Source organism: Hyperolius riggenbachi, chromosome 10, assembly GCF_040937935.1.
Source record: "Hyperolius riggenbachi isolate aHypRig1 chromosome 10, aHypRig1.pri, whole genome shotgun sequence".
NCBI lineage: Eukaryota > Metazoa > Chordata > Amphibia > Anura > Hyperoliidae > Hyperolius > Hyperolius riggenbachi.
The window spans coordinates 293,256,006-293,279,728 of NC_090655.1; the positions used below are offsets into that span (position 1 = coordinate 293,256,006).

A 23,723-nucleotide genomic window follows, 5' to 3' on the forward strand; every position below is an offset into this window, starting at 1 on the left:
TGCCCAGATGTGCAAAATTTGTAAACCCCACTCCCCTTGGTTCCTCAGATGCCCCCCAGTAAACATGTATTCCCCCTTTGGATATCCCCCTCCCCTCAAGAAACTATAGCCAGATGTCCCCCCCCATCAGGCAGCCCCCTCCGTGCACATATAGTTAATAAAAATGCACAAGCAAGCAGCCACACTCACCTACCTCGTTCCTGCGACTGTCCTGAAGGCTGATCCTCCGATCCCCGCTCTGCAGTCAGCCACATATTGCCGGTAACCCGGGTCTCGGCTTGATGACGTCATCAAGCCGAGACCCGGGTTTCCGGCAATATGCGGCTGACTGCAGAGCGGGGATCGGAGGATCAGCCTTCAGGACAGTCGCAGGAACGAGGTAGGTGAGTGTGGCTGCTTGCTTGTGCATTTTTATTAACTATATGTGCGCCGAGGGGGACAGGTGAAGGATCGCTGCAGTTCACTACTGCAGCGATCATTCATAGGAGGAGGGTATACTAATTGGTCAAAAGGGAACATGTTCCGTTCCACCAATTAGTATTGCAGCTGACAGTGCTGGAGGGTGCGCTCTGAAGAGCACCCAACCGTGCACAGCAGGGCTGCAGCCAGGTCAGTATATCTACGTCACTGTGGCTTGAAGGATGCCACAGCTGACGTAGATATACTGTAGTGGAGGGGAAAGTGGTTAAGATGTGGAATATCATTGCCACAGGAAGTAGTTATGGCAAATTCTATACCTGCATTTAAAGGGGGCTTAGATGCTTTCCTTGCGTTGAAAGACATCCATGGCTACAATTACTACGGAATGCCCAAGGATGTTGATCCAGGGATTTTATCTGATTGCCATCTGGAGTCGGGAAGGAATTTTCTCCCTTTTGGGCTAATTGGACCATGCCTTGTAAGGATTTTTCGCTTTCCTCTGGATCAACAGGAATATTTGAGGGTGCAGGCTGGTGTTGTTCTGTCCTCTGGATCAGCAGAGATATGTGAGGGTGCAGGCTGGTGTTGTGCCTTCCTCTGGATCAGCAGGGATATGTGAGGGTGCAGGCTGGTGTTGTACCTTCCTCTGGATCAGCAGGGATATGTGAGGGTGCAGGCTGGTGTTGTGCCTTCCTCTGGATCAGCAGGGATATGTGAGGGAGCAGGCTGGTGTTGTACCTTCCTCTGGATCAGCAGGGATATGCGAGGGTGCAGGCTGGTGTTGTGCCTTCCTCTGGATCAGCAGGGATATGCGAGGGTGCAGGCTGGTGTTGTACCTTCCTCTGGATCAGCAGGGATATGTGAGGGTGCAGGCTGGTGTTGTGCCTTCCTCTGGATCAGCAGGGATATGTGAGGGTGCAGGCTGGTGTTGTGCCTTCCTCTGGATCCGCAGGGATATGTGAGGGAGCAGGCTGGTGTTGTGCCTTCCTCTGGATCAGCAGGGATATGTGAGGGTGCAGGCTGGTGTTGTACCTTCCTCTGGATCAGCAGGGATATGTGAGGGAGCAGGCTGGTGTTGTGCCTTCCTCTGGATCAGCAGGGATATGTGAGGGAGCAGGCTAGTGTTGTGCCTTCCTCTGGATCAGCAGGGATATGTGAGGGAGCAGGCTGGTGTTGTGCCTTCCTCTGGATCAGCAGGGATATGTGAGGGAGCAGGCTAGTGTTGTGCCTTCCTCTGGATCAGCAGGGATATGTGAGGGTGCAGGCTAGTGTTGTGCCTTCCTCTGGATCAGCAGGGATATGTGAGGGAGCAGGCTGGTGTTGTACCTTCCTCTGGATCAGCAGGGATATGTGAGGGAGCAGGCTGGTGTTGTGCTTTCCTCTGGCTCAGCAGGGATATGTGAGGGTGTAGGCTGGTGTACTATCTTCCTCTGGATCAGCAGGGATATGTGAGGGAGCAGGCTGGTGTTGTGCCTTCCTCTGGATCAGCAGGGATATGTGAGGGAGCAGGCTGGTGTTGTGCCTTCCTCTGGATCAGCAGGGATATGTGAGGGAGCAGGCTAGTGTTGTGCCTTCCTCTGGATCAGCAGGGATATGTGAGGGAGCAGGCTGGTGTTGTGCCTTCCTCTGGATCAGCAGGGCTTATGTGAGGGAGCAGGCTAGTGTTGTGCCTTCCTCTGGATCAGCAGGGATATGTGAAGGTGCAGGCTAGTGTTGTGCCTTCCTCTGGATCAGCAGGGATATGTGAGGGTGCAGGCCGGTGTTGTGCCTTCCTCTGGATCAGCAGGGATATGTGAGGGAACAGGCTGGTGTTGTACCTTCCTCTGGATCAGCAGGGATATGTGAGGGAGCAGCCTGGTGTTGTGCCTTCCTCTGGCTCAGCAGGGATATGTGAGGGTGTAGGCTGGTGTACTATCTTCCTCTGGATCAGCAGGGATATGTGAGGGAGCAGGCTGGTGTTGTGCCTTCCTCTGGATCAGCAGGGATATGTGAGGGAGCAGGCTGGTGTTGTGCCTTCCTCTGGATCAGCAGGGATATGTGAGGGAGCAGGCTGGTGTTGTGCCTTCCTCTGGATCAGCAGGGATATGTGAGGGAGCAGGCTGGTGTTGTGCCTTCCTCTGGATCAGCAGGGATATGTGAGGGAGCAGGCTGGTGTTGTGCCTTCCTCTGGCTCAGCAGGGATATGTGAGGGTGTAGGCTGGTGTTGTGCCTTCATCTGGCTCAGCAGGGATATGTGAGGGTGTAGGCTGGTGTACTATCTTCCTCTGGATCAGCAGGGATATGTGAGGGAGCAGGCTGGTGTTGTGCCTTCCTCTGGATCAGCAGGTATATGTGAGGGAGCAGGCTGGTATTGTGCCTTCCTCTGGATCAGCAGGGATATGTGAGGGTGCAGGCTGGTGTACTATCTTCCTCTGGATCAGCAGGGATATGTGAGGGAGCAGGCTGGTGTTGTGCCTTCCTCTGGATCAGCAGGTATATGTGAGGGAGCAGGCTGGTGTTGTGCCTTCCTCTGGATCAGCAGGTATATGTGAGGGTGCAGGCTGGTGTTGTGCCTTCCTCTGGATTAGCAGGGATATGTGAGGGTGCAGGCCGGCGTTGTGCCTTCCTCTGGATTAGCAGGGATATGTGAGGGCGCAGGCTGGTGTTGTGCCTTCCTCTGGATCAGCAGGGATATGTGAGGGAGCAGGCTGGTGTTGTGCCTTCCTCTGGATCAGCAGGGATATGTGAGGGAGCAGGCTGGTGTTGTGCCTTCCTCTGGATCAGCAGGGATATGTGAGGGAGCAGGCTGGTGTTGTGCCTTCCTCTGGATCAGCAGGGATATGTGAGGGAACAGGCTGGTGTTGTGCCTTCCTCTGGCTCAGCAGGGATATGTGAGGGTGTAGGCTGGTGTTGTGCCTTCCTCTGGCTCAGCAGGGATATGTGAGGGTGTAGGCTGGTGTACTATCTTCCTCTGGATCAGCAGGGATATGTGAGGGAGCAGGCTGGTGTTGTGCCTTCCTCTGGATCAGCAGGTATATGTGAGGGAGCAGGCTGGTGTTGTGCCTTCCTCTGGATCAGCAGGGATATGTGAGGGTGCAGGCTGGTGTACTATCTTCCTCTGGATCAGCAGGGATATGTGAGGGAGCAGGCTGGTGTTGTGCCTTCCTCTGGATCAGCAGGTATATGTGAGGGAGCAGGCTGGTGTTGTGCCTTCCTCTGGATCAGCAGGTATATGTGAGGGTGCAGGCTGGTGTTGTGCCTTCCTCTGGATTAGCAGGGATATGTGAGGGTGCAGGCTGGCGTTGTGCCTTCCTCTGGATTAGCAGGGATATGTGAGGGCGCAGGCTGGTGTTGTGCCTTCCTCTGGATCAGCAGGGATATGTGAGGGAGCAGGCTGGTGTTGTGCCTTCCTCTGGATCAGCAGGGATATGTGAGGGAGCAGGCTGGTGTTGTGCCTTCCTCTGGATCAGCAGGGATATGTGAGGGAGCAGGCTGGTGTTGTGCCTTCCTCTGGATCAGCAGGGATATGTGAGGGAGCAGGCTGGTGTTGTGCCTTCCTCTGGCTCAGCAGGGATATGTGAGGGTGTAGGCTGGTGTTGTGCCTTCCTCTGGCTCAGCAGGGATATGTGAGGGTGTAGGCTGGTGTACTATCTTCCTCTGGATCAGCAGGGATATGTGAGGGAGCAGGCTGGTGTTGTGCCTTCCTCTGGATCAGCAGGTATATGTGAGGGAGCAGGCTGGTGTTGTGCCTTCCTCTGGATCAGCAGGGATATGTGAGGGTGCAGGCTGGTGTACTATCTTCCTCTGGATCAGCAGGGATATGTGAGGGAGCAGGCTGGTGTTGTGCCTTCCTCTGGATCAGCAGGTATATGTGAGGGAGCAGGCTGGTGTTGTGCCTTCCTCTGGATCAGCAGGTATATGTGAGGGTGCAGGCTGGTGTTGTGCCTTCCTCTGGATTAGCAGGGATATGTGAGGGTGCAGGCCGGCGTTGTGCCTTCCTCTGGATTAGCAGGGATATGTGAGGGCGCAGGCTGGTGTTGTGCCTTCCTCTGGATCAGCAGGGATATGTGAGTGAGCAGGCTGGTGTTGTGCCTTCCTCTGGATCAGCAGGGATATGTGAGGGTGCAGGCCGGCGTTGTGCCTTCCTCTGGATCAGCAGGGATATGTGAGGGAGCAGGCTGGTGTTGTGCCTTCCTCTGGATCAGCAGGGATATGTGAGGGAGCAGGTTAGTGTTGTGCCTTCCTCTGGATCAGCAGGGATATGTGAGGGTGCAGGCTAGTGTTGTGCCTTCCTCTGGATCAGCAGGGATATGTGAGGGTGCAGGCCGGTGTTGTGCCTTCCTCTGGATCAGCAGGGATATGTGAGGGTGCAGGCCGGTGTTGTGCCTTCCTCTGGATCAGCAGGGATATGTGAGGGAACAGGCTGGTGTTGTACCTTCCTCTGGATCAGCAGGGTTATGTGAGGGAGCAGCCTGGTGTTGTGCCTTCCTCTGGCTCAGCAGGGATATGTGAGGGTGTAGGCTGGTGTACTATCTTCCTCTGGATCAGCAGGGATATGTGAGGGAGCAGGCTGGTGTTGTGCCTTCCTCTGGATCAGCAGGGATATGTGAGGGAGCAGGCTGGTGTTGTGCCTTCCTCTGGATCAGCAGGGATATGTGAGGGAGCAGGCTGGTGTTGTACCTTCCTCTGGATCAGCAGGGATATGTGAGGGAGCAGGCTGGTGTTGTGCCTTCCTCTGGATCAGCAGGGTTATGTGAGGGAGCAGGCTGGTGTTGTGCCTTCCTCTGGCTCAGCAGGGATATGTGAGGGTGTAGGCTGGTGTTGTGCCTTCCTCTGGCTCAGCAGGGATATGTGAGGGTGTAGTCTGGTGTACTATCTACCTCTGGATCAGCAGGGATATGTGAGGGAGCAGGCTGGTGTTGTGCCTTCCTCTGGATCAGCAGGTATATGTGAGGGAGCAGGCTGGTGTTGTGCCTTCCTCTGGATCAGCAGGGATATGTGAGGGTGCAGGCTGGTGTACTATCTTCCTCTGGATCAGCAGGGATATGTGAGGGAGCAGGCTGGTGTTGTGCCTTCCTCTGGATCAGCAGGTATATGTGAGGGTGCAGGCTGGTGTTGTGCCTTCCTCTGGATCAGCAGGGATATGTGAGGGAGCAGGCTGGTGTTGTGCCTTCCTCTGGATCAGCAGGGATATGTGAGTGAGCAGGCTGGTGTTGTGCCTTCCTCTGGATCAGCAGGGATATGTGAGGGTGCAGGCCGGCGTTGTGCCTTCCTCTGGATCAGCAGGGATATGTGAGGGAGCAGGCTGGTGTTGTGCCTTCCTCTGGATCAGCAGGGATATGTGAGGGAGCAGGTTAGTGTTGTGCCTTCCTCTGGATCAGCAGGGATATGTGAGGGTGCAGGCTAGTGTTGTGCCTTCCTCTGGATCAGCAGGGATATGTGAGGGTGCAGGCCGGTGTTGTGCCTTCCTCTGGATCAGCAGGGATATGTGAGGGTGCAGGCCGGTGTTGTGCCTTCCTCTGGATCAGCAGGGATATGTGAGGGAACAGGCTGGTGTTGTACCTTCCTCTGGATCAGCAGGGTTATGTGAGGGAGCAGCCTGGTGTTGTGCCTTCCTCTGGCTCAGCAGGGATATGTGAGGGTGTAGGCTGGTGTACTATCTTCCTCTGGATCAGCAGGGATATGTGAGGGAGCAGGCTGGTGTTGTGCCTTCCTCTGGATCAGCAGGGATATGTGAGGGAGCAGGCTGGTGTTGTGCCTTCCTCTGGATCAGCAGGGATATGTGAGGGAGCAGGCTGGTGTTGTACCTTCCTCTGGATCAGCAGGGATATGTGAGGGAGCAGGCTGGTGTTGTGCCTTCCTCTGGATCAGCAGGGATATGTGAGGGAGCAGGCTGGTGTTGTGCCTTCCTCTGGCTCAGCAGGGATATGTGAGGGTGTAGGCTGGTGTTGTGCCTTCCTCTGGCTCAGCAGGGATATGTGAGGGTGTAGTCTGGTGTACTATCTACCTCTGGATCAGCAGGGATATGTGAGGGAGCAGGCTGGTGTTGTGCCTTCCTCTGGATCAGCAGGTATATGTGAGGGAGCAGGCTGGTGTTGTGCCTTCCTCTGGATCAGCAGGGATATGTGAGGGTGCAGGCTGGTGTACTATCTTCCTCTGGATCAGCAGGGATATGTGAGGGAGCAGGCTGGTGTTGTGCCTTCCTCTGGATCAGCAGGTATATGTGAGGGTGCAGGCTGGTGTTGTGCCTTCCTCTGGATTAGCAGGGATATGTGAGGGCGCAGGCTGGTGTTGTGCCTTCCTCTGGATCAGCAGGGATATGTGAGGGAGCAGGCTGGTGTTGTGCCTTCCTCTGGATCAGCAGGGATATGTGAGGGAGCAGGCTGGTGTTGTGCCTTCCTCTGGATCAGCAGGGATATGTGAGGGAGCAGGCTGGTGTTGTGCCTTCCTCTGGATCAGCAGGGATATGTGAGGGTGCAGGCCGGCGTTGTGCCTTCCTCTGGATCAGCAGGGATATGTGAGGGAGCAGGCAGGTGTGGCGGGTCCTGACGGCGAAAACCGGAAGTGGCCGCCAGCGGGACCCGGAGCATTAGAGAGACTCGTCGTGGGCACCGATCAGCTGCAGGGGGCTGAGGTAAGCCCCAGGTGTGTAAAAAAACTCAATTTGTGTTACTTAAAGGGACACTTAAGTCAAACAAAAAAAAAATGAGTTTTACTCACCTAGGGCTTCCAATAGCCCCCTGCAGCTGTCCGGTGCCCTCGCCGTCTCCCTCCGATCCTCCTGGCCCCGCCGGCAGCCACTTCCTGTTTCGGTGACAGGAGCTGACAGGCTGGGGACGCGAGTGATTCTTCGCGTTCCCAGACACATTACCACCCTCTATGCTGCTATATGGTATATGATATATGCTATAGCAGCATAGATGGCGCTATTGTGGCCAGGAACGTGAAGAATCACTCGCGTCCCCAGCCTGTCAGCTCCTGTCACCGAAACAGGAAGTGGCTGCCGGCGGGGCCAGGAGGATCGGAGGAAGACGGCGAGGGCACCGGACAGCTGCAGGGGGCTATTGGAAGCCCCAGGTGAGTAAAACTCATTTTTTTTGTTTGACTTAAGTGTCCCTTTAAGGTTCACTTTAAAATCCACTTTTTTTTTTTCTCTTACTCTCTGGCTGCAAACAAACACTGGCTAATTACATAGCTTCTCTCCAAGGGTGGAATTTGTCACCTAGCCTTGCTGGGGGTTATCCAGCCCATCCATCACAGATAAGGCTGAACTATCATAAATCCCAAGTTTCTGGCAGAATGGTGTCTCTAGCATTCTCACCTCCACACAGAACTAGCAAATGCCCAGATCTTATCAGTTTCTCTCTGGAAGCAGCTGACCTGCTGTGACCTCAGGAATCCCAATATTCATATGTTCTCCATATTTGCTTCATAATTCCTGGCATAGCAGATCTCCCTGCCCATGCTATCTGCACAGGTTGTGGGATTCCGTAGGGCGCTGGTTCTGACAGGTTTATGAACCAATCGGGCTGCCAGATCTAGTGTAAGATTGTTTTAAAATAACCCTCTAATACCCCAGAGGTCCGATTCCCCAAGTTTGGTATCAACGTTCTTGATAAATTCTGACAAACCTAAAAATGTTACTAGATTTAACATAACTTGTATGGTTTGCAGATGAGCACACCTATCATGAGTCAGGTATATTTTTGTGTTCATGCGAGGGGCGGGCAGATCTCCTGTTCCAAAGAGGTGTGTGATCCACGCCCCTAACCCCTCCTTGCTGGAGTGGGGGCTATAACCACAGAGAGCCCATAAAGCTCTGGGTCCTTCACCTTTCATCTGACGTCGAAGTAACATCAAATCGACCAGCCCGCAGGACACAAGCCCAAAACCGCCATCTTGGACTTTACGCCAAAGACTTGCGATTGCCGCATGGACTACCAATAACAGTATTTGAACTGTATATCCAGACATTGTTTCTTTTCATCTCTTCTCTCTGTCAAATCAATCTGTTCTAAAGTAAGCTCTGTGTGTATGTAGTTTAGAAATATACTAACGATTTTATCGTTCAGTCGTGTGCCTGTTCTGGTCATCTGATTGCTGCTATAACGAATCTGCCCTCTGAAGAGTCAGTCATACTACCGCATTGTTTTATGATTTGCTTATAAATTGTTGATTTGCTAGCTAGGTTGTAAATAACCGTTTCTTCCTTCTAGGATTAGCTAGTACCAGATTTCCTGTGCGAAATCGATAACTTTCGTTTCTCGATTGTAAATACAATTCAAGATTGCATCATATAGGGACCCAGTAACCTTTCTTTTATGTCACATTGCTCACAGTCTTTAAGCCGTCGGAAGTGACTATTCCCCAAACGGTGACTGGAGCGTGTCGAACGTTATTGGGCTGGCTACCGTATTATGATAGCGTTGGGGTCTCTTCGCCCTAGTTGGAGACTGTCTGCTCCATTCATCCAATCAGGCAGTGGTGGCAGTGTATTTACCCGATTTCCAGCGCGAAATCGATATTTTTTTAGTTTACAGATTGTACATACAGGGAGTGCAGAATTATTATGCAAGTGGTATTTTTGAGGAATAATTTTATTATTGAACAACAACCATGTTCTCAATGAACCCAAAAAACTCATTAATATCAAAGCTGAATATTTTTGAAAGTAGTTTTTAGTTTGATTTTAGTTTTAGCTATTTTAGGGGGAGATCCGTGTGTGCAGGTGACTATTACTGTGCATAATTATTAGGCAGCTTAACAAAAAAACAAATATATACCCGTTTCAATTATTTATTTTTACCAGTGAAACCAACATAACATCTCAACATTCACAAATATACATTTCTGACATTCAAAAACAAAACAAAAACAAATCAGTGACCAATATAGCCACCTTTCTTTGCAAGGACACTCAAAAGCCTGCCATCCATGGATTCTGTCAGTGTTTTCATCTGTTTACCATCAACATTGCGTGCAGCAGCAACCACAGCCTCCCAGACACTGTTCAGAGAGGTGTACTGTTTTCCCTCCTTTCCACAGGTTCTCAATGGGGTTTAGATCAGGTGAACAAGGAGGCCATGTCATTAGTTTTTCTTCTTTTATACCCTTTCTTGCCAGCCACGCTGTGGAGTACTTGGACACGTGTGATGGAGCATTGTCCTGCATGAAAATCATGTTTTTCTTGAAGGATGCAGACTTCTTCCTGTACCACTGCTTGAAGAAGGTATCTTCCAGAAACTGGCAGTAGGACTGAGAGTTGAGCTTGACTCCATCCTCAACCCGAAAAGGCTCCACAAGCTCATCTTTGATGATACCAGCCCAAACCAGTACTCCACCTCCACCTTGCTGGCGTCTGAGTCAGACTGGAGCTCTCTGCCCTTTACCAATCCAGCCGCGGGCCCATCCATCTGGCCCATCAAGACTCACTCTCATTTCATCAGTCCATAAAACCTTAGAAAAATCAGTCTTGAGATATTTCTTGGCCCAGTCTTGACGTTTCAGCTTGTGTGTCTTGTTCAGTGGTGGTCGTCTTTCAGCCTTTCTTACCTTGCCCATGTCTCTGAGTATTGCACACCTTGTGCTTTTGGGCACTCCAGTGATGTTGCAGCTCTGAAATATGGCCAAACTGGTGGCAAGTGGCATCTTGGCAGCTGCACGCTTGACTTTTCTCAGTTCATGGGCAGTTATTTTGCGCCTTGGTTTTTCCACACGCTTCTTGCGACCCTGTTGACTATTTTGAATGAAACGCTTGATTGTTCGATGATCACGCTTCAGAAGCTTTGCAATTTTAAGAGTGCTGCATCCCTCTGCAAGATATCTCACTATTTTTGACTTTTCTGAGCCTGTCAAGTCCTTCTTTTGACCCATTTTGTCAAAGGAAAGGAAGTTGCCTAATAATTATGCACACCTGATATAGGGTTTTGATGTCATTAGACCACACCCCTTCTGATTACAGAGATGCACATCACCTAATATGCTTAATTGGTAGTAGGCTTTCGAGCCTATACAGCTTGGAGTAAGACAACATGCATAAAGAGGATGATGTGGTCAAAATACTCATTTGCCTAATAATTCTGCACTCCCTGTACAATCAGGATTGTACATGTATGGGCACCTCCAACCAATCTTAACCGTTACTACGCACACAGTGAATTTGCCTCCAGCTGTCTCTAGTGCATGAGACCTGCATGGCAACAGTGGCCTAGTAATACGGGATTGGTGGATGTTTGTCCCATTACATATTGTCGGCAGCTGCGCGACCAATCTTTGTCAGTCTGCTCACCGTACTTCCTGCGTATGCTGACGGGAGCAGATCTCAACGGGATTGCGGGGCTGGATTGTCACAGCCTCTGTCTTAGAATGGGCCATCCATATACCCAGTGTCCCGAGCCATGGTCCAATATAGGGGAACATGTATACAAGGAAATGGAAAGAATCCTTGAAGAGCAATCTGCTGAGGCTTTCTCTGATAGAGTTCCACCAAAAATGTCACCCACCGCTCTGGGACCCCGCCCATCCCCCTCCCCCACTCTGGGACCCCGCCCATCCCCCGCTCTGGGACCCCGCCACTCCCCCTTCCCTGCTCTCGGACCCCGCCCCCCTCCCCAAATCTAGCAACCATTAAAGGACAACTGTAATGAGAGGGGTATGGAGGCTGCCATATTTATTCCATTTTAAACAATACCAGTTCCCTGGCTAACCTGCTGATCACCTGCCTAGAATACTTTTAGCCATACACCCTGAACAAGCATGCAGCAGATCAGGTGTTTCTGACATTGTTGTCAGATCTGACTGGATGAGCTGCATGCTTGTTTCTGGTGTGATCCAGACACTACTGCAGCCAAATAGATCAGCAGGCTGCCAGGTAACTGGTATTGTTTAAAAGTAAATACATATGGCAGTCTTCACATCCCTCTCACTACAGTTGTCCTATAATGTGGCCAGTATAAGATCTGCCAGAGCTCATAGGGAAGTTATAAATACTATTTAGTGGGCGATTCTCAGATTTGGGAAGTCATCGTCTGATCAGCATTGTATTTCTACTGTGAGATGTAGCCGGATATTTCTCAGTCACCCATCACCCCCCCCCCCCCCCCCCCCCTCTCCACAGAACAGAACAGAACATACTCCAAAACCATCAGTGTGTCTGTACTGTTATTGTTTGTGAGCTGTCACCAAATACAACAAATAATGATAGCTTTAGGTGAAAAAGATCTAACATGAGTATCAGTCTGAGCAGTGATGCAGTCATAACAATTCAAAATTCAAATTTAATGTTGAATACTCACCTGTTATGTCCTCTGTAGCATTGTCCTCCTCTTTACATGTCCTCATCATGCCTCCCCCCTCCATAGACTGCTGATCACTCCTCACATATGTCTCTTCTTCTTCCTCTTTACTTGTCCTCATCATGTCACCCTTCTCCATAGACTGCTGATCACTCCTCACATACGTCTCTTCTTCTTCCTCTTTACATGTCCTCATCATGTCACCCTCCTCCATAGACTGCTGATCACTCCTCACATATGTCTCTTCTTCCTCTTTACTTGTCCCCATCATGTCACTCTCCTCCATAGACTGCTGATCACTCCTCACATACGTCTCTTCTTCTTCCTCTTTACTTGTCCTCATCATGTCTCCCTCCTCCATAAACTGCTGATCACTCCTCACATACGTCTCTTCTTCCTCTTTACTTGTCCTCATCATGTCTCCCTCCTCCATAGACTGCTGATCACTCCTCACATACGTCTCTTCTTCTTCCTCTTTAATTGTTACCATCATGACACCCTCCTCCATAGACTGCTGATCACTCCTCACATTTGTCTCTTCTTCTTCCTCTTTACATGTCCTCCTCATGTCACCCTCCTCCATAGACTGCTGATCACTCCTCACATACGTCTCTTCTTCCTCTTTACTTGTCCTCATCATGTCACCCCCCTCCATAGACTGCTGATCACTCCTCACATACGTCTCTTCTTCCTCTTTACATGTCCTCATCATGTCACCCTCCTCCATAAACTGCTGATCACTCCTCACATGTGTCTCTTCTTCTTCCTCTTTACATGTCCTCCTCATGTCACCCTCCTCCATAAACTGCTGATCACTCCTCACATGTGTCTCTTCTTCTTCCTCTTTACATGTCCTCCTCATGTCACTCTCCTCCATAAACTGATCACTCCTCACATACGTCTCCTCTTCTTCCTGTTTAATTGTCATCATGTCACCCTGCTCCATAGACTGCTGATCACTCCTCTCTTGCTCTCTGAGCTCAGATCTCAGATCTCTCTGAGCTCAGGTCCTGTAAAGGATAACAGATTATAGCAGTGAGATATTAGCAGTAATAAACAGAGCACAGAAAAGCACATAATTTGCTAGGGGTGATAATCTCCCATAAGCTGTGGTCTCCTGCACATTCAGTACCACAGTCCTCTCTCCCAGTGTGCCTTGCTCATCATCTGGTGCTTCTCTCCTCCTCTCTATGCACACATTCCTGGGAGGGTACAGCAGTGCCGGCAGTGGTAGATGGATGAGGATGTGAGGAGAGAACAGCTGGAGACAGAGGGAGATAGGAGCAGAGGCCTGCAGCTAATTAGCTATAAATTATCATTACTTATGGCTCTGGCACCTGATGAACTAGGCAGGGGGACTGCAGCTCCATATCCTAACCATACCTGAGCCCACCTGTCCATCACCTACTAACCCCGAACCCTCCAAGAGCCATAGCAACAACCCTCCCAGCTGGGACAGTGCCAATACCAGGACCAAAGCAGCAGAGGCCACCCAACCCCTCTCCAGCTGCAGCCTCCATCTTCTCTGCCTGTCCTACCAGCCACGCCCCTAGTTACCTGGCTCCACCCCCTAGCTGTGACCCACCAGCCATCATCTTTATGCAGCCTCCATCTCCTCTGCTTGTCCTACCAGCCACCCCCCTTGTTACCTGGCTCCACCCCCTGGCTGTGCCCCACCAGCCATCATCTTTCTGCAGCCTCCCATCTTCTCTGCCTGTCCTACCAGCCACCCCCCTTGTTACCTGGCTCCACCCCCTGGCTGTGCCCCACCGGCCATCATCTTTCTGCAGCCTCCATCTCCTCTGCCTGTCCTACCAGCCACGCCCCTTGTTACCTGGCTCCACCCCCTGGCTGTGCCCCACCAGCCATCATCTTTCTGCAGCCTCCATCTTCTTTGCCTGTCCTACCAGCCACGCCCGTAGTTACCTGGCTCCACCCCCTGGCTGTGACTCACAGGCCATCATCTTTGTGCAGCCTCCATCTTCTCTGCCTGTCCTACCAGCCACGCCCCTTGTTACCTGGCTCCACCCCCTGGCTGTGCCCCACCAGCCATCATCTTTCTGCAGCCTCCATCTTCTCTGTCTGTCCTACCAGCCACGCCCCTTGTGACCTGGCTCCACCCCCTGGCTGTGCCCCACCAGCCATCATCTTTCTGCAGCCTCCATCTCCTCTGCCTGTCCTACCAGCCACGCCCGTAGTTACCTGGCTCCACCCCCTGGCTGTGACTCACAGGCCATCATCTTTGTGCAGCCTCCATCTTCTCTGCCTGTCCTACCAGCCACGCCCCTTGTTACCTGGCTCCACCCCCTGGCTGTGCCCCACCGGCCATCATCTTTCTGCAGCCTCCATCTTCTTTGCCTGTCCTACCAGCCACGCCCGTAGTTACCTGGCTCCACCCCCTGGCTGTGCCCCACCGGCCATCATCTTTCTGCAGCCTCCATCTCCTCTGCCTGTCCTACCAGCCACACCCCTAGTTACCTGGCTCCACCCCCTGGCTGTGACTCACAGGCCATCATCTTTGTGCAGCCTCCAGCTCCTCTGCCTGTCCTACCAGCCACGCCCCTTGTTACCTGGCTCCACCCCCTAGCTGTGCCCCACCAGCCATCATCTTTGTGCAGCCTCCATCTTCTCTGCCTGTCCTACCAGCCACGCCCCTTGTTACCTGGCTCCACCCCCTGGCTGTGCCCCACCAGCCATCATCTTTCTGCAGCCTCCATCTTCTCTGCCTGTCCTACCAGCCACGCCCCTAGTTACCTGGCCCCACCCCCTGGCTGTGACTCACAGGCCATCATCTTTGTGCAGACTCTACCCTCTCCCACTGCGGGACCACCCAACACCAGTGGCTCCTGAGTCCACATTGGCTTCTTCCCATCAGAGATACAATGGATAAGGTCATCCGGTGGCAATGTGACAACTGCTAAGAATGGCCACAGTGGAAAGATCCTGCTCCTTCAGAACCTCCCTCCCTGAGACCTCCACTGATCACCAACAACTGGATTATAAAACAGGTACATTTTTTATTACATTTTAATCCTTTACACCCCTACCCTATACTGTAGTTATCAAAATAACAAACAACATTTGTAAAGCGCTTTTCTCCCATAGGACTCAAAGCACGTGAGCATGGCTCAGACCAATAATTGGTTGATTGGTAAGTCGTGGAACAGAGGAAGAATTCTAGGGGTCTGAAAGTGCCAGGCTAAGCAGGTGGCTTTTCAGTCTGGGGCTGTCTTTACTGGGTATGGTAGGGAGTTCCAAAGAGTGTGCGCAGTAGATCACCTTACAGGGTTAGGGAGGCTTGCCCACGGTCTCCTTACTGAGCAGGTCCTGGCTTCAGCCCTGGTATCTGCATCTTGAAGGCTACTTACATTTAGTGTGGGTTAATCTGGCAAACCTATATTGGGGCACATACAGTGGGTTGCAAAAGTATTCGGCCCCCTTGAAGTTTTCCATACTTTGTCATATTACTGCAACAAACATGAATCAATTTTATTGGAATTCCACATGAAAGACCAACACAAAGTGGTGTACACGTGAGAAGTGGAACGAGAATCTGACATGATTCCAAACATTTTTTACAAATAAATAACTGCAAAGTGGTGTGTGCATAATTATTCGGCCCCCTTTGATCTGAGTGCAGTCAGTTGCCTATAGACATTGCCTGACGAGTGCTAATGACTAAATAGAGTGTACCTGTGTGTAATCTAATGTCAGTAAAAATACAGCTGCTCTGTGAGGGCCTCAGAGGTTGTCTAAGGCCTAGTGCACACCAGAGCGGTTCGGCTGCGTTTAGCGATCCGCTTGCGGATGTGGAAATGCTTGGGTAATGTATTTCAATGGGCTGGTGCACACCAGAGCGGGAGGCGTTTCGCAGAAACGCATACTCCGGGGCTGCTGAAGATTTTGGATTGCGGAGGCGTTTCTGCCTCCAAAGTATAGGAAAGAACGCAAACCGCTCTGAAAAACGGCAGTTCAGAGCGGTTTTGCAGGCGTTTTTGTTACAGTAGCTGTTTAGTAACAGCTTTACTGTAACAATATATAAAATCTACTACACCAAAACCGCTTCCCAAAACCGCAAAATGCTAGGTGAAACGCTACAGAAAAATAAGAAAGAGCGTTTCAAAATCTGCTAGCAGGTTTTGGTGTGCACCAGGCCTAAGAGAATATTGGGAGTAACAACACTGTGAAGTCCAAAGAACACACAAGACAGGTCCAAGACAGGTCAGGGATCAAGTTATTGAGAAATTTAAAGCAGGCTTAAGGTGGCCATACACTGGTCGATGTGCCATTAGATCGACCAGCTGACAGATCCCTATCAGATCGAATCTGATCAGAGAGGGATCATATGGCTGCCTTTACTGCAAACAGATTGTGAATCGATTTCAGCCTGAAACCGATTCACCATCTGCTGAGCTGCTCCTGCCGCCTGTCCCCCCACCAGTATACATTACCTGAGGCTGGCTCCCGGGCATCTTCTCCGCATTGCACGGTTCTGTTCCGGCTCCATCCCGGCGCTTCCTGTGTTACTCCGTGACCAGGAAGTTCAAATAGAGCGCCCTCTATTTGAACTTCCTGGTCACTGCAGTGACACAGGAAGCGCCGGGATGGATGGAGCCGGAACAGAGCCGTGCAGCGCGGAGAAGACGCCCGGGAGCCAGCCTCAGGTAATGTATACCTGATCGGATCGGCCGCCGCTAGCGACGCGCACTTTACCCGCGGGCGATCGAGGGTAATTTCCCGCACGGCGCGATCGACGGACCGATCCGATTTCGGGAGGAAATCGGATCGGCGGCTGCGTTTACCGCGAACGATTGGCAGCAGATTCGATCCCACGATCGAATCTGCTGTCGAAACGGCCGCGAATCGAGCCAGTGTATGGCCTGCTTTAGGCTACAAAATGATTTCCAAAGCCTTGAACATCCCAAGGAGCACTGTTTAAGCGATCATTCAGAAATGAAAGGAGTATGGCACAACTGTAAACCTACCAAGACAAGGCCATCCACCTAAACTCATAGGCCGAACAAGGAGAGCGCTGATCAGAAATGCAGTCAAGAGGCCCATGGTGACTCTGGATGAGCTGCAGAGATCTACAGCTCAGGTGGGAGACTCTGTCCATAGGACAACTATTAGTCATGCACTGTACAAAGTTGGCCTTTATGGAAGAGTGGCAAGAAGAAAGCCATTGTTAACAGAAAGCATAAGAAGTCCCGTTTGCCACAAGCCATGTGGGGGACACAACAACCATGTGGAAGAAGGTGCTCTGGTCAGATGAGACCAAAATGGAACTTTTTGGCCAATATGCAAAACGCTATGTGTGGCAGAAAACTAACACTGCACATCACTCTGAACACACTATCCCCACTGTCAAATATGGTGGTAGCAGCATCATGCTCGGGGGGGGGGGGGGGGGGGGTGCATCTCTTCAGCATGGACAGGGAAGCTGGTCAGAGTTGATGGGAAGATGGATGGAGTCAAATACAGGGCAATCTTGGAAGAAAACCTCTTGGAGGCTGCAAAAGACTTGAGACTGGGGCGGAGGTTCACCTTCCAGCGGGATAATGACCCTAAACATAAAGCCAGGGCAACAATGGAATGGTTTAAAACAAAACATATCTATGTGTTAGAATGGCCCAGTCAAAGTCCAGATCTAAATCCAATCGAGAATCTGTGGCAAGATCTGAAAACTGCTGTTCACAAACGCTGTCCATCTAATCTGACTGAGCTGGAGCTGTTTTGCAAAGAAGAATGGGCAAGGATTTCAGTCTCTAGATGTGCAAAGCTGGTAGAGACATACCCTAAAAGACTGGCAGCTGTAATTGCAGCAAAAGGTGGTTCTACAAAGTATTGACTCAGGGGGCTGAATAATTACGCACACCCCACTTTGCAGTTATTGATTCGTAAAAAATGTTTGGAATGATGTATGATTTTCATTCCACTTCTCACGTGTACACCACTTTGTGTTGGTCTTTCACGTGGAATTCTTTCACGTGGAATTCCAATAAAATTGATTAATGTCTGTGGCAGTAATGTGACAAAATGTGGAATACTTTTGCAACCCACTGTATACTGGGAGACCTATCTGGCTATACACACACACACACACACACACACACACACACACAAAGACTAACTTTATTGGGGAAAAATTTGGCAGTGCCAGTCTAGTTTAGGGGACCCAGCAGGGAACATTTCTCCAATCACAGCGCCCTCTACAGCACGAAGCGTTGTGATTGGCTGAATAGTGTGCGCAGAGTTTACTACAACCTATCTGCAACTTAAATTTGAGAGGGTGCCGCCCACCCAATCCCATTAGCGAGGTTTCCCTATGCGGTTTCCTGCTGGGTCCCATAAAGCAGACTAGCGTCAATATGACTACCTATTTTGGGGGCCCTTCTTGCTACTTAGCCTTTGGGGCCCATCTAGCTACGAATACTCTGGCTATCTAATATTAATGGTATCTCTAGCTCCCTATACTGGGGGACTATCTGGGACACAAAGATACCTGAAGGGGGCAATACACATGTAGGGGGACCACTAGAAAACTGGCAAACAAGTCACAGCAGTGATATAAAAGCCTGACAGAGTGACAGGTGTCCTATGACCTCCTCAGACTTTCTGCATGCCTCCATGTCAGCATACATCCTGGGGTTACACCCCACCCCTGGAGGCTGACACCAGACAGGTCATGTATAAATGCACACACTGGGCACACTTATAAATTGTGGTGGGGTTTCTGTCATTTCCTCATTCGTTCCAAAATCCACCGCCGCACACCTGACCAACCAATTTCGGCCTGACATCTTGTGGCATGCGCGACCGACAATGCGACCTTTTTCCGTCCCGCTCCGTCTGACACTGACAGATCTGACAAGCATGCGGCTAACGCCAGAAACACTTGGTCTGCTACATGCTTGTTCAGGGGCTATGGCTAAAAGTATCAGAGGCAGAGGATCAGCAGGGCTGCCAGGCAACTGGTATTATTATACATTTATAAAGCACCAAGATACTCTGTGCTGTACAAAGTAAGAAATGAACGTGGGGTACATAATGATACAGACAAATGGAATACACCGTTACACAAAATACATAATTGGTGACAAAATACAGAAGTGATACAAAAGGAGGAGCATGATGAATAAAATGTATAATGAATCCCAAGACACAAAAGGGGAGAGAGCCCTGCCCTTGCCAGATTACATCTAATGGTATGGCTTATAAGGAAATAAATATGGCAGCCTCCATTCACCTTTAAGGCATAAATAGAAGAGAGAGGTTCTCTTTTTAGGCATGAGTCACAGAGCATTGTCACCTGTCTCCTCTGCTGTCACCTGATCTATGTTACATTGTCACCTGTCTCCTCTGCTGTCACCTGATCTATGTTACATTGTCACCTGTCTCCTCTGCTGTCACCTGATCTATGTTACATTGTCACCTGTCTCCTCTGCTGTCACCTGATCTATGTTACATTGTCACCTGTCTCCTCTGCTGTCACCTGATCTATGTTACATTGTCACCTGTCTCCTCTGCTGCCACCTGATCTATGTTACATTGTCACCTGTCTCCTCTGCTGTCACCTGATCAATGTTACATTGTCACCTGTCTCCTCTGCTGTCACCTGATCTATGTTACATTGAAGCTCCTGAAGAGCAAAACTATAAATAATGAAGGTAAGAAAAGTAACACTGCAATGACTTACCTGGAGGGGTGATTCTGCCTGTAAATGTGCTGTGAGGTTATTATTACCAATCAGGGGACACACAAGTCACATGTATGAGAAGGTCAGTGAGTAGAGCCTTGTCCTGACCCCTGTGGCCTCCTCTCTGCAGTGTCATTTCCTGCTTAGTGTGTATGTCCCTTTCAGCTGCTCCCCTCCCCCAGCAGGAAGTTCTCTATTACTGCACTGTGCTGATTTCCTGGGGTGACGTCATCGCTGTACTGAGCATGCGCTGTGAGTCACTAGAGGCAGGAGGTGTCGGCGGCCATTTTGCTTTTGGGCAAACATGCCCATTTTGTGGCAGCACATTCCTGAGTGCAGCAGGAAAGTCTAATACTGGCATTATGTTACATGGCGGCCTCGAGATCACTGTCATTGCAGGTTCTCTTTACTCTAGCCATTGTGAGAAGTCAGAGCTGCCGTGCAAGTCCTCCCCTCCCCCTCCTGCTTATAGTAAGTGCTGGACTTGGCTCCCCCTGCTGGTCAGAATGTGTTATTGCACAGTGAGGTTCCCTGGCTTGGCTGCTGCTGTCTCCCCTCCCCCTCCTGCTTATAGTAAGTGCTGGACTGGGCTCCCCCTGCTGGTCAGAATGTGTTATTGCACAGTGAGGTTCCCTGGCTTGGCTGCTGCTGTCTCCCTCTCCTGCTTATAGTAAGTGCTGGACTGGGCTCCCCCTGCTGGTCAGAATGTGTTATTGCACAGTGAGTTTCCCTGGCTTGGCTGCTGCTGTCTCCTCCTCCTGCTTATAGTAAGTGCTGGACTGGACTCCCCCTGCTGGTCAGAATGTGTTATTGCACAGTGAGGTTCCCTGGCTTGGCTGCTGCCGTCTCCTCCTCCTGCTTATAGCAAGTGCTGGACTGGACTCCCCCTGCTGGTCAGAATGTGTTATTGCACAGTGAGGTTCCCTGGCTTGGCTGCTGCCGTCTCCTCCTCCTGCTTATAGCAAGTGCTGGACTGGACTCCCCCTGCTGGTCAGAATGCGTTATTGCACAGTGAGTTTCCATGGCTTGGCTGCTGCTGTCTCCCCCTCCCCCTCCTGCTTATAGTAAGTGCTGGACTGGGCCCCCCCTGCTGGTCAGAATGTGTTATTGCACAGTGAGGTTCCCTGGCTTGGCTGCTGCTGTCTCCCCCTCCCCCCTCCCCCTCCTGCTTATAGTAAGTGCTGGACTGGGCTCCCCCTGCTGGTCAGAATGTGTTATTGCTCAGTGAGGTTCCCTGGCTTGGCTGCTGCTGTCTCCCCCTCCCCCTCCTGCTTATAGTAAGTGCTGGACTGGGCTCCCCCTGCTGGTCAGAATGTGTTATTGCACAGTGAGGTTCCCTGGCTTGGCTGCTGCCGTCTCCTCCTCCTGCTTATAGCAAGTGCTGGACTGGACTCCCCCTGCTGGTCAGAATGCGTTATTGCACAGTGAGTTTCCATGGCTTGGCTGCTGCTGTCTCCCCCTCCCCCTCCTGCTTATAGTAAGTGCTGGACTGGGCCCCCCCTGCTGGTCAGAATGTGTTATTGCACAGTGAGGTTCCCTGGCTTGGCTGCTGCTGTCTCCCCCTCCCCCCTCCCCCTCCTGCTTATAGTAAGTGCTGGACTGGGCTCCCCCTGCTGGTCAGAATGTGTTATTGCTCAGTGAGGTTCCCTGGCTTGGCTGCTGCTGTCTCCCCCTCCCCCTCCTGCTTATAGTAAGTGCTGGACTGGGCTCCCCCTGCTGGTCAGAATGTGTTATTGCACAGTGAGGTTCCCTGGCTTGGCTGCTGCTGTCTCCCCCTCCCCCTCCTGCTTATAGTAAGTGCTGGACTGGGCTCCCCCTGCTAGTCAGAATGTGTTATTGCACAGTGAGGTTCCCTGGCTTGGCTGCTGCTGTCTTCCCTCCCCCCCCCCCTGCTTATAGTAAGTGCTGGACTGGGCTCCCCCTGCTGGTCAGAATGTGTTATTGCACAGTGAGTTTCCCTGGCTTGGCTGCTGCTGTCTCCCCCTCCCCCTCCTGCTTATAGTAAGTGCTGGACTGGGCCCCCCCTGCTGGTCAGAATGTGTTATTGCACAGTGAGGTTCCCTGGCTTGGCTGCTGCTGTCTCCTCCTCCTACTTATAGTAAGTGCTGGACTGGGCTCCCCCTGCTGGTCAGAATGATTTATTGCCACAGTGAGGTTCCCTGGCTTGGCTGCTGCTGTCTCCCCCTCCCCCTCCTGCTTATTGTAAGTGCTGGACTGGGCTCCCCCTGCTGGTCAGAATGCGTTATTGCACAGTGAGGTTCCCTGGCTTGGCTGCTGCTGTCTCCCCTCCCCCCCTGCTTATAGTAAGTGCTGGACTGGGCTCCCCCTGCTGGTCAGAATGTGTTATTGCTCAGTGAGGTTCCCTGGCTTGGCTGCTGCTGTCTCCCCTCCCCCTCCTGCTTATAGTAAGTGCTGGACTGGGCTCCCCCTGCTGGTCAGAATGCGTTATTGCACAGTGAGGTTCCCTGGCTTGGCTGCTGCTGTCTCCTCCTCCTGCTTATAGTAAGTGCTGGACTGGGCTCCCCCTGCTGGTCAGAATGATTTATTGCCACAGTGAGGTTCCCTGGCTTGGCTGCTGCTTTCTCCCCCTCCCCCTCCTGCTTATTGTAAGTGCTGGACTGGGCTCCCCCTGCTGGTCAGAATGCGTTATTGCACAGTGAGGTTCCCTGGCTTGGCTAATGCTGTCTCGTCTCCCCCTCCTTCTTATAGTAAGTGCTATAGGTTTAACCATCCTTGGTTACTGTTCTTCTTTAAAGTACCCCTGACCTTGCTTTAAAATAATGTACTTTTAATGTTATTTTATTCGCTGTGCTGTGACAGAAATCACAGCAGCTTCCTCTCCCTTTAGCGCCCCTCATTCTGCTCAGCCAAAATATTTGACTTGAGCAGGACGTCGATGACGGGCGGGGAGGAAGTGTCAGTACTTCCTCCTCTTTGGCCGTCCTCAGGAACGTCCATGCCACTCACCGCTAGCAATAATGTACTAATACAGCTATAAGTACTCTATCGTTCTGAGCTAAATTACCTCAAGACCATACATGGTGCAACACCCCAGCGCACTGTAAATATAGGAACTAATAGCGACGAGTGGAGTGGGCGTTCCTAGGACGGGCAGAGAGGCCATAGCCTCGTGAGCCTATGTGTCGGCCCGGCCCTGATGACAATCAGCATCTGATTGTATGTCCTCTGTATGATGGACATACAAGTTGATGTGAGAAATACCCTGGGATTTACATTACAAAGCAGATAGAACTAAGTTAGGCTGAGTTTTAATGCAGGCATTCCCAAACATCACTGAGCTCTGCTAGTTTCTTCACCTCTTTTTTACAGCTGTGACACTGACCCCATCAGCTGTTAATTACACTTTCTTATCTCTACCTTAATTTATGGCTTTAGGTTTTTTTTCTTCCTAGCCAGCAGTGGTCTCAGTTAACTCTTTCCTGACTCTTCTGACTTTTCTTTCCTTCAGCTCCTACCCAGCGCTGCTCATCAGGATTCTGGATATCCGCGTAGACCCGGATATCCGAATTTTTTAGGCCTATCCGACCGGATCCGGATTCCAGATAGCTGTGCCCAATGCAAACCGCGGATAGTTGGTCGCATGCCCGGATATCATGCGGATATCTGGATCCGAGTACTGTTACCATGGAGATGACGTCCATGATGTCATTCAGCCAATCAGAGGGCTCCCAGCCTAATCCCAAGCAACCAATCACAGAGGGGAACCTTGGCCAGTCCCTCCTGTATATAAGGAGGGAGCCATGATGAAAATCTCATCCTTGCTTGACTGCCACTGAGAGAGACAATCCAGTGTGTTTGGCTGAAGCAAGTGCAGTATCTGAGTGATAAACCCAGCGTTTTTACAGTTAAACACCTTCTGTACACTATTGTTTTACTGTGTTGTAGTTAGCTAGTCTGTGTATAGTTTGTGTATAGTTTCTTTGCATAGTTACTGTGTTATATATATTGTGTAGTTAGTGCAGTGCTATTAGTTGTTAGAGAGAAGTGAGAGTATTACTGCGTTAGCTGCTACTACAGATTATTCCAGTGCTGCTGTGCTGCTGGCTGAGCAGTGTCAGTGTACTCTGCGTTCTGTCACTCCGTGCTGATTCACAGTCCAAGCCCACTAATAAAGTACAAGTACCCCACACATCATCTGTGACATCAACACATTGTACTATGTCTGGCACTGGCAGCCGGGGGAGGGGAAGCAAGGCCAAGAGGAGAGTGAGCAACGCTGTCAACAGTTCTGCCGCATCAGTCTCCATTCTGCCACTGCCCACTGGCCGTCCAGCTGTTAGGGGGAGTCACACTGCAGAGACGCAGCAGCGTGT

At 51.1% G+C, this 23,723-nt stretch overlaps 1 protein-coding gene across 2 annotated transcripts in view; it reads right to left on the reverse strand.

Annotated features, from left to right (window-relative positions):
* The window catches only part of LOC137535603 (zinc finger protein 852-like), a 127,537-nt gene that overhangs the window by 9,925 nt on the left and 93,889 nt on the right, over positions 1–23,723 (reverse strand). Inside the window, exons 1-2 of one of the 2 annotated variants that reach the window (XM_068257458.1) lie at positions 19,390–19,548; positions 11,694–12,703 (exon numbers count right to left, since the gene is read on the reverse strand). In XM_068257458.1, the coding sequence (XP_068113559.1) occupies positions 11,694–12,639 (946 nt within the window). In that variant the 5' untranslated portion in view covers positions 12,640–12,703; positions 19,390–19,548. Of the gene's footprint in view, positions 1–11,693; positions 12,704–19,389; positions 19,549–23,723 lie in introns of those variants that run through there. The other variant, XM_068257459.1, reaches the window with a different exon arrangement.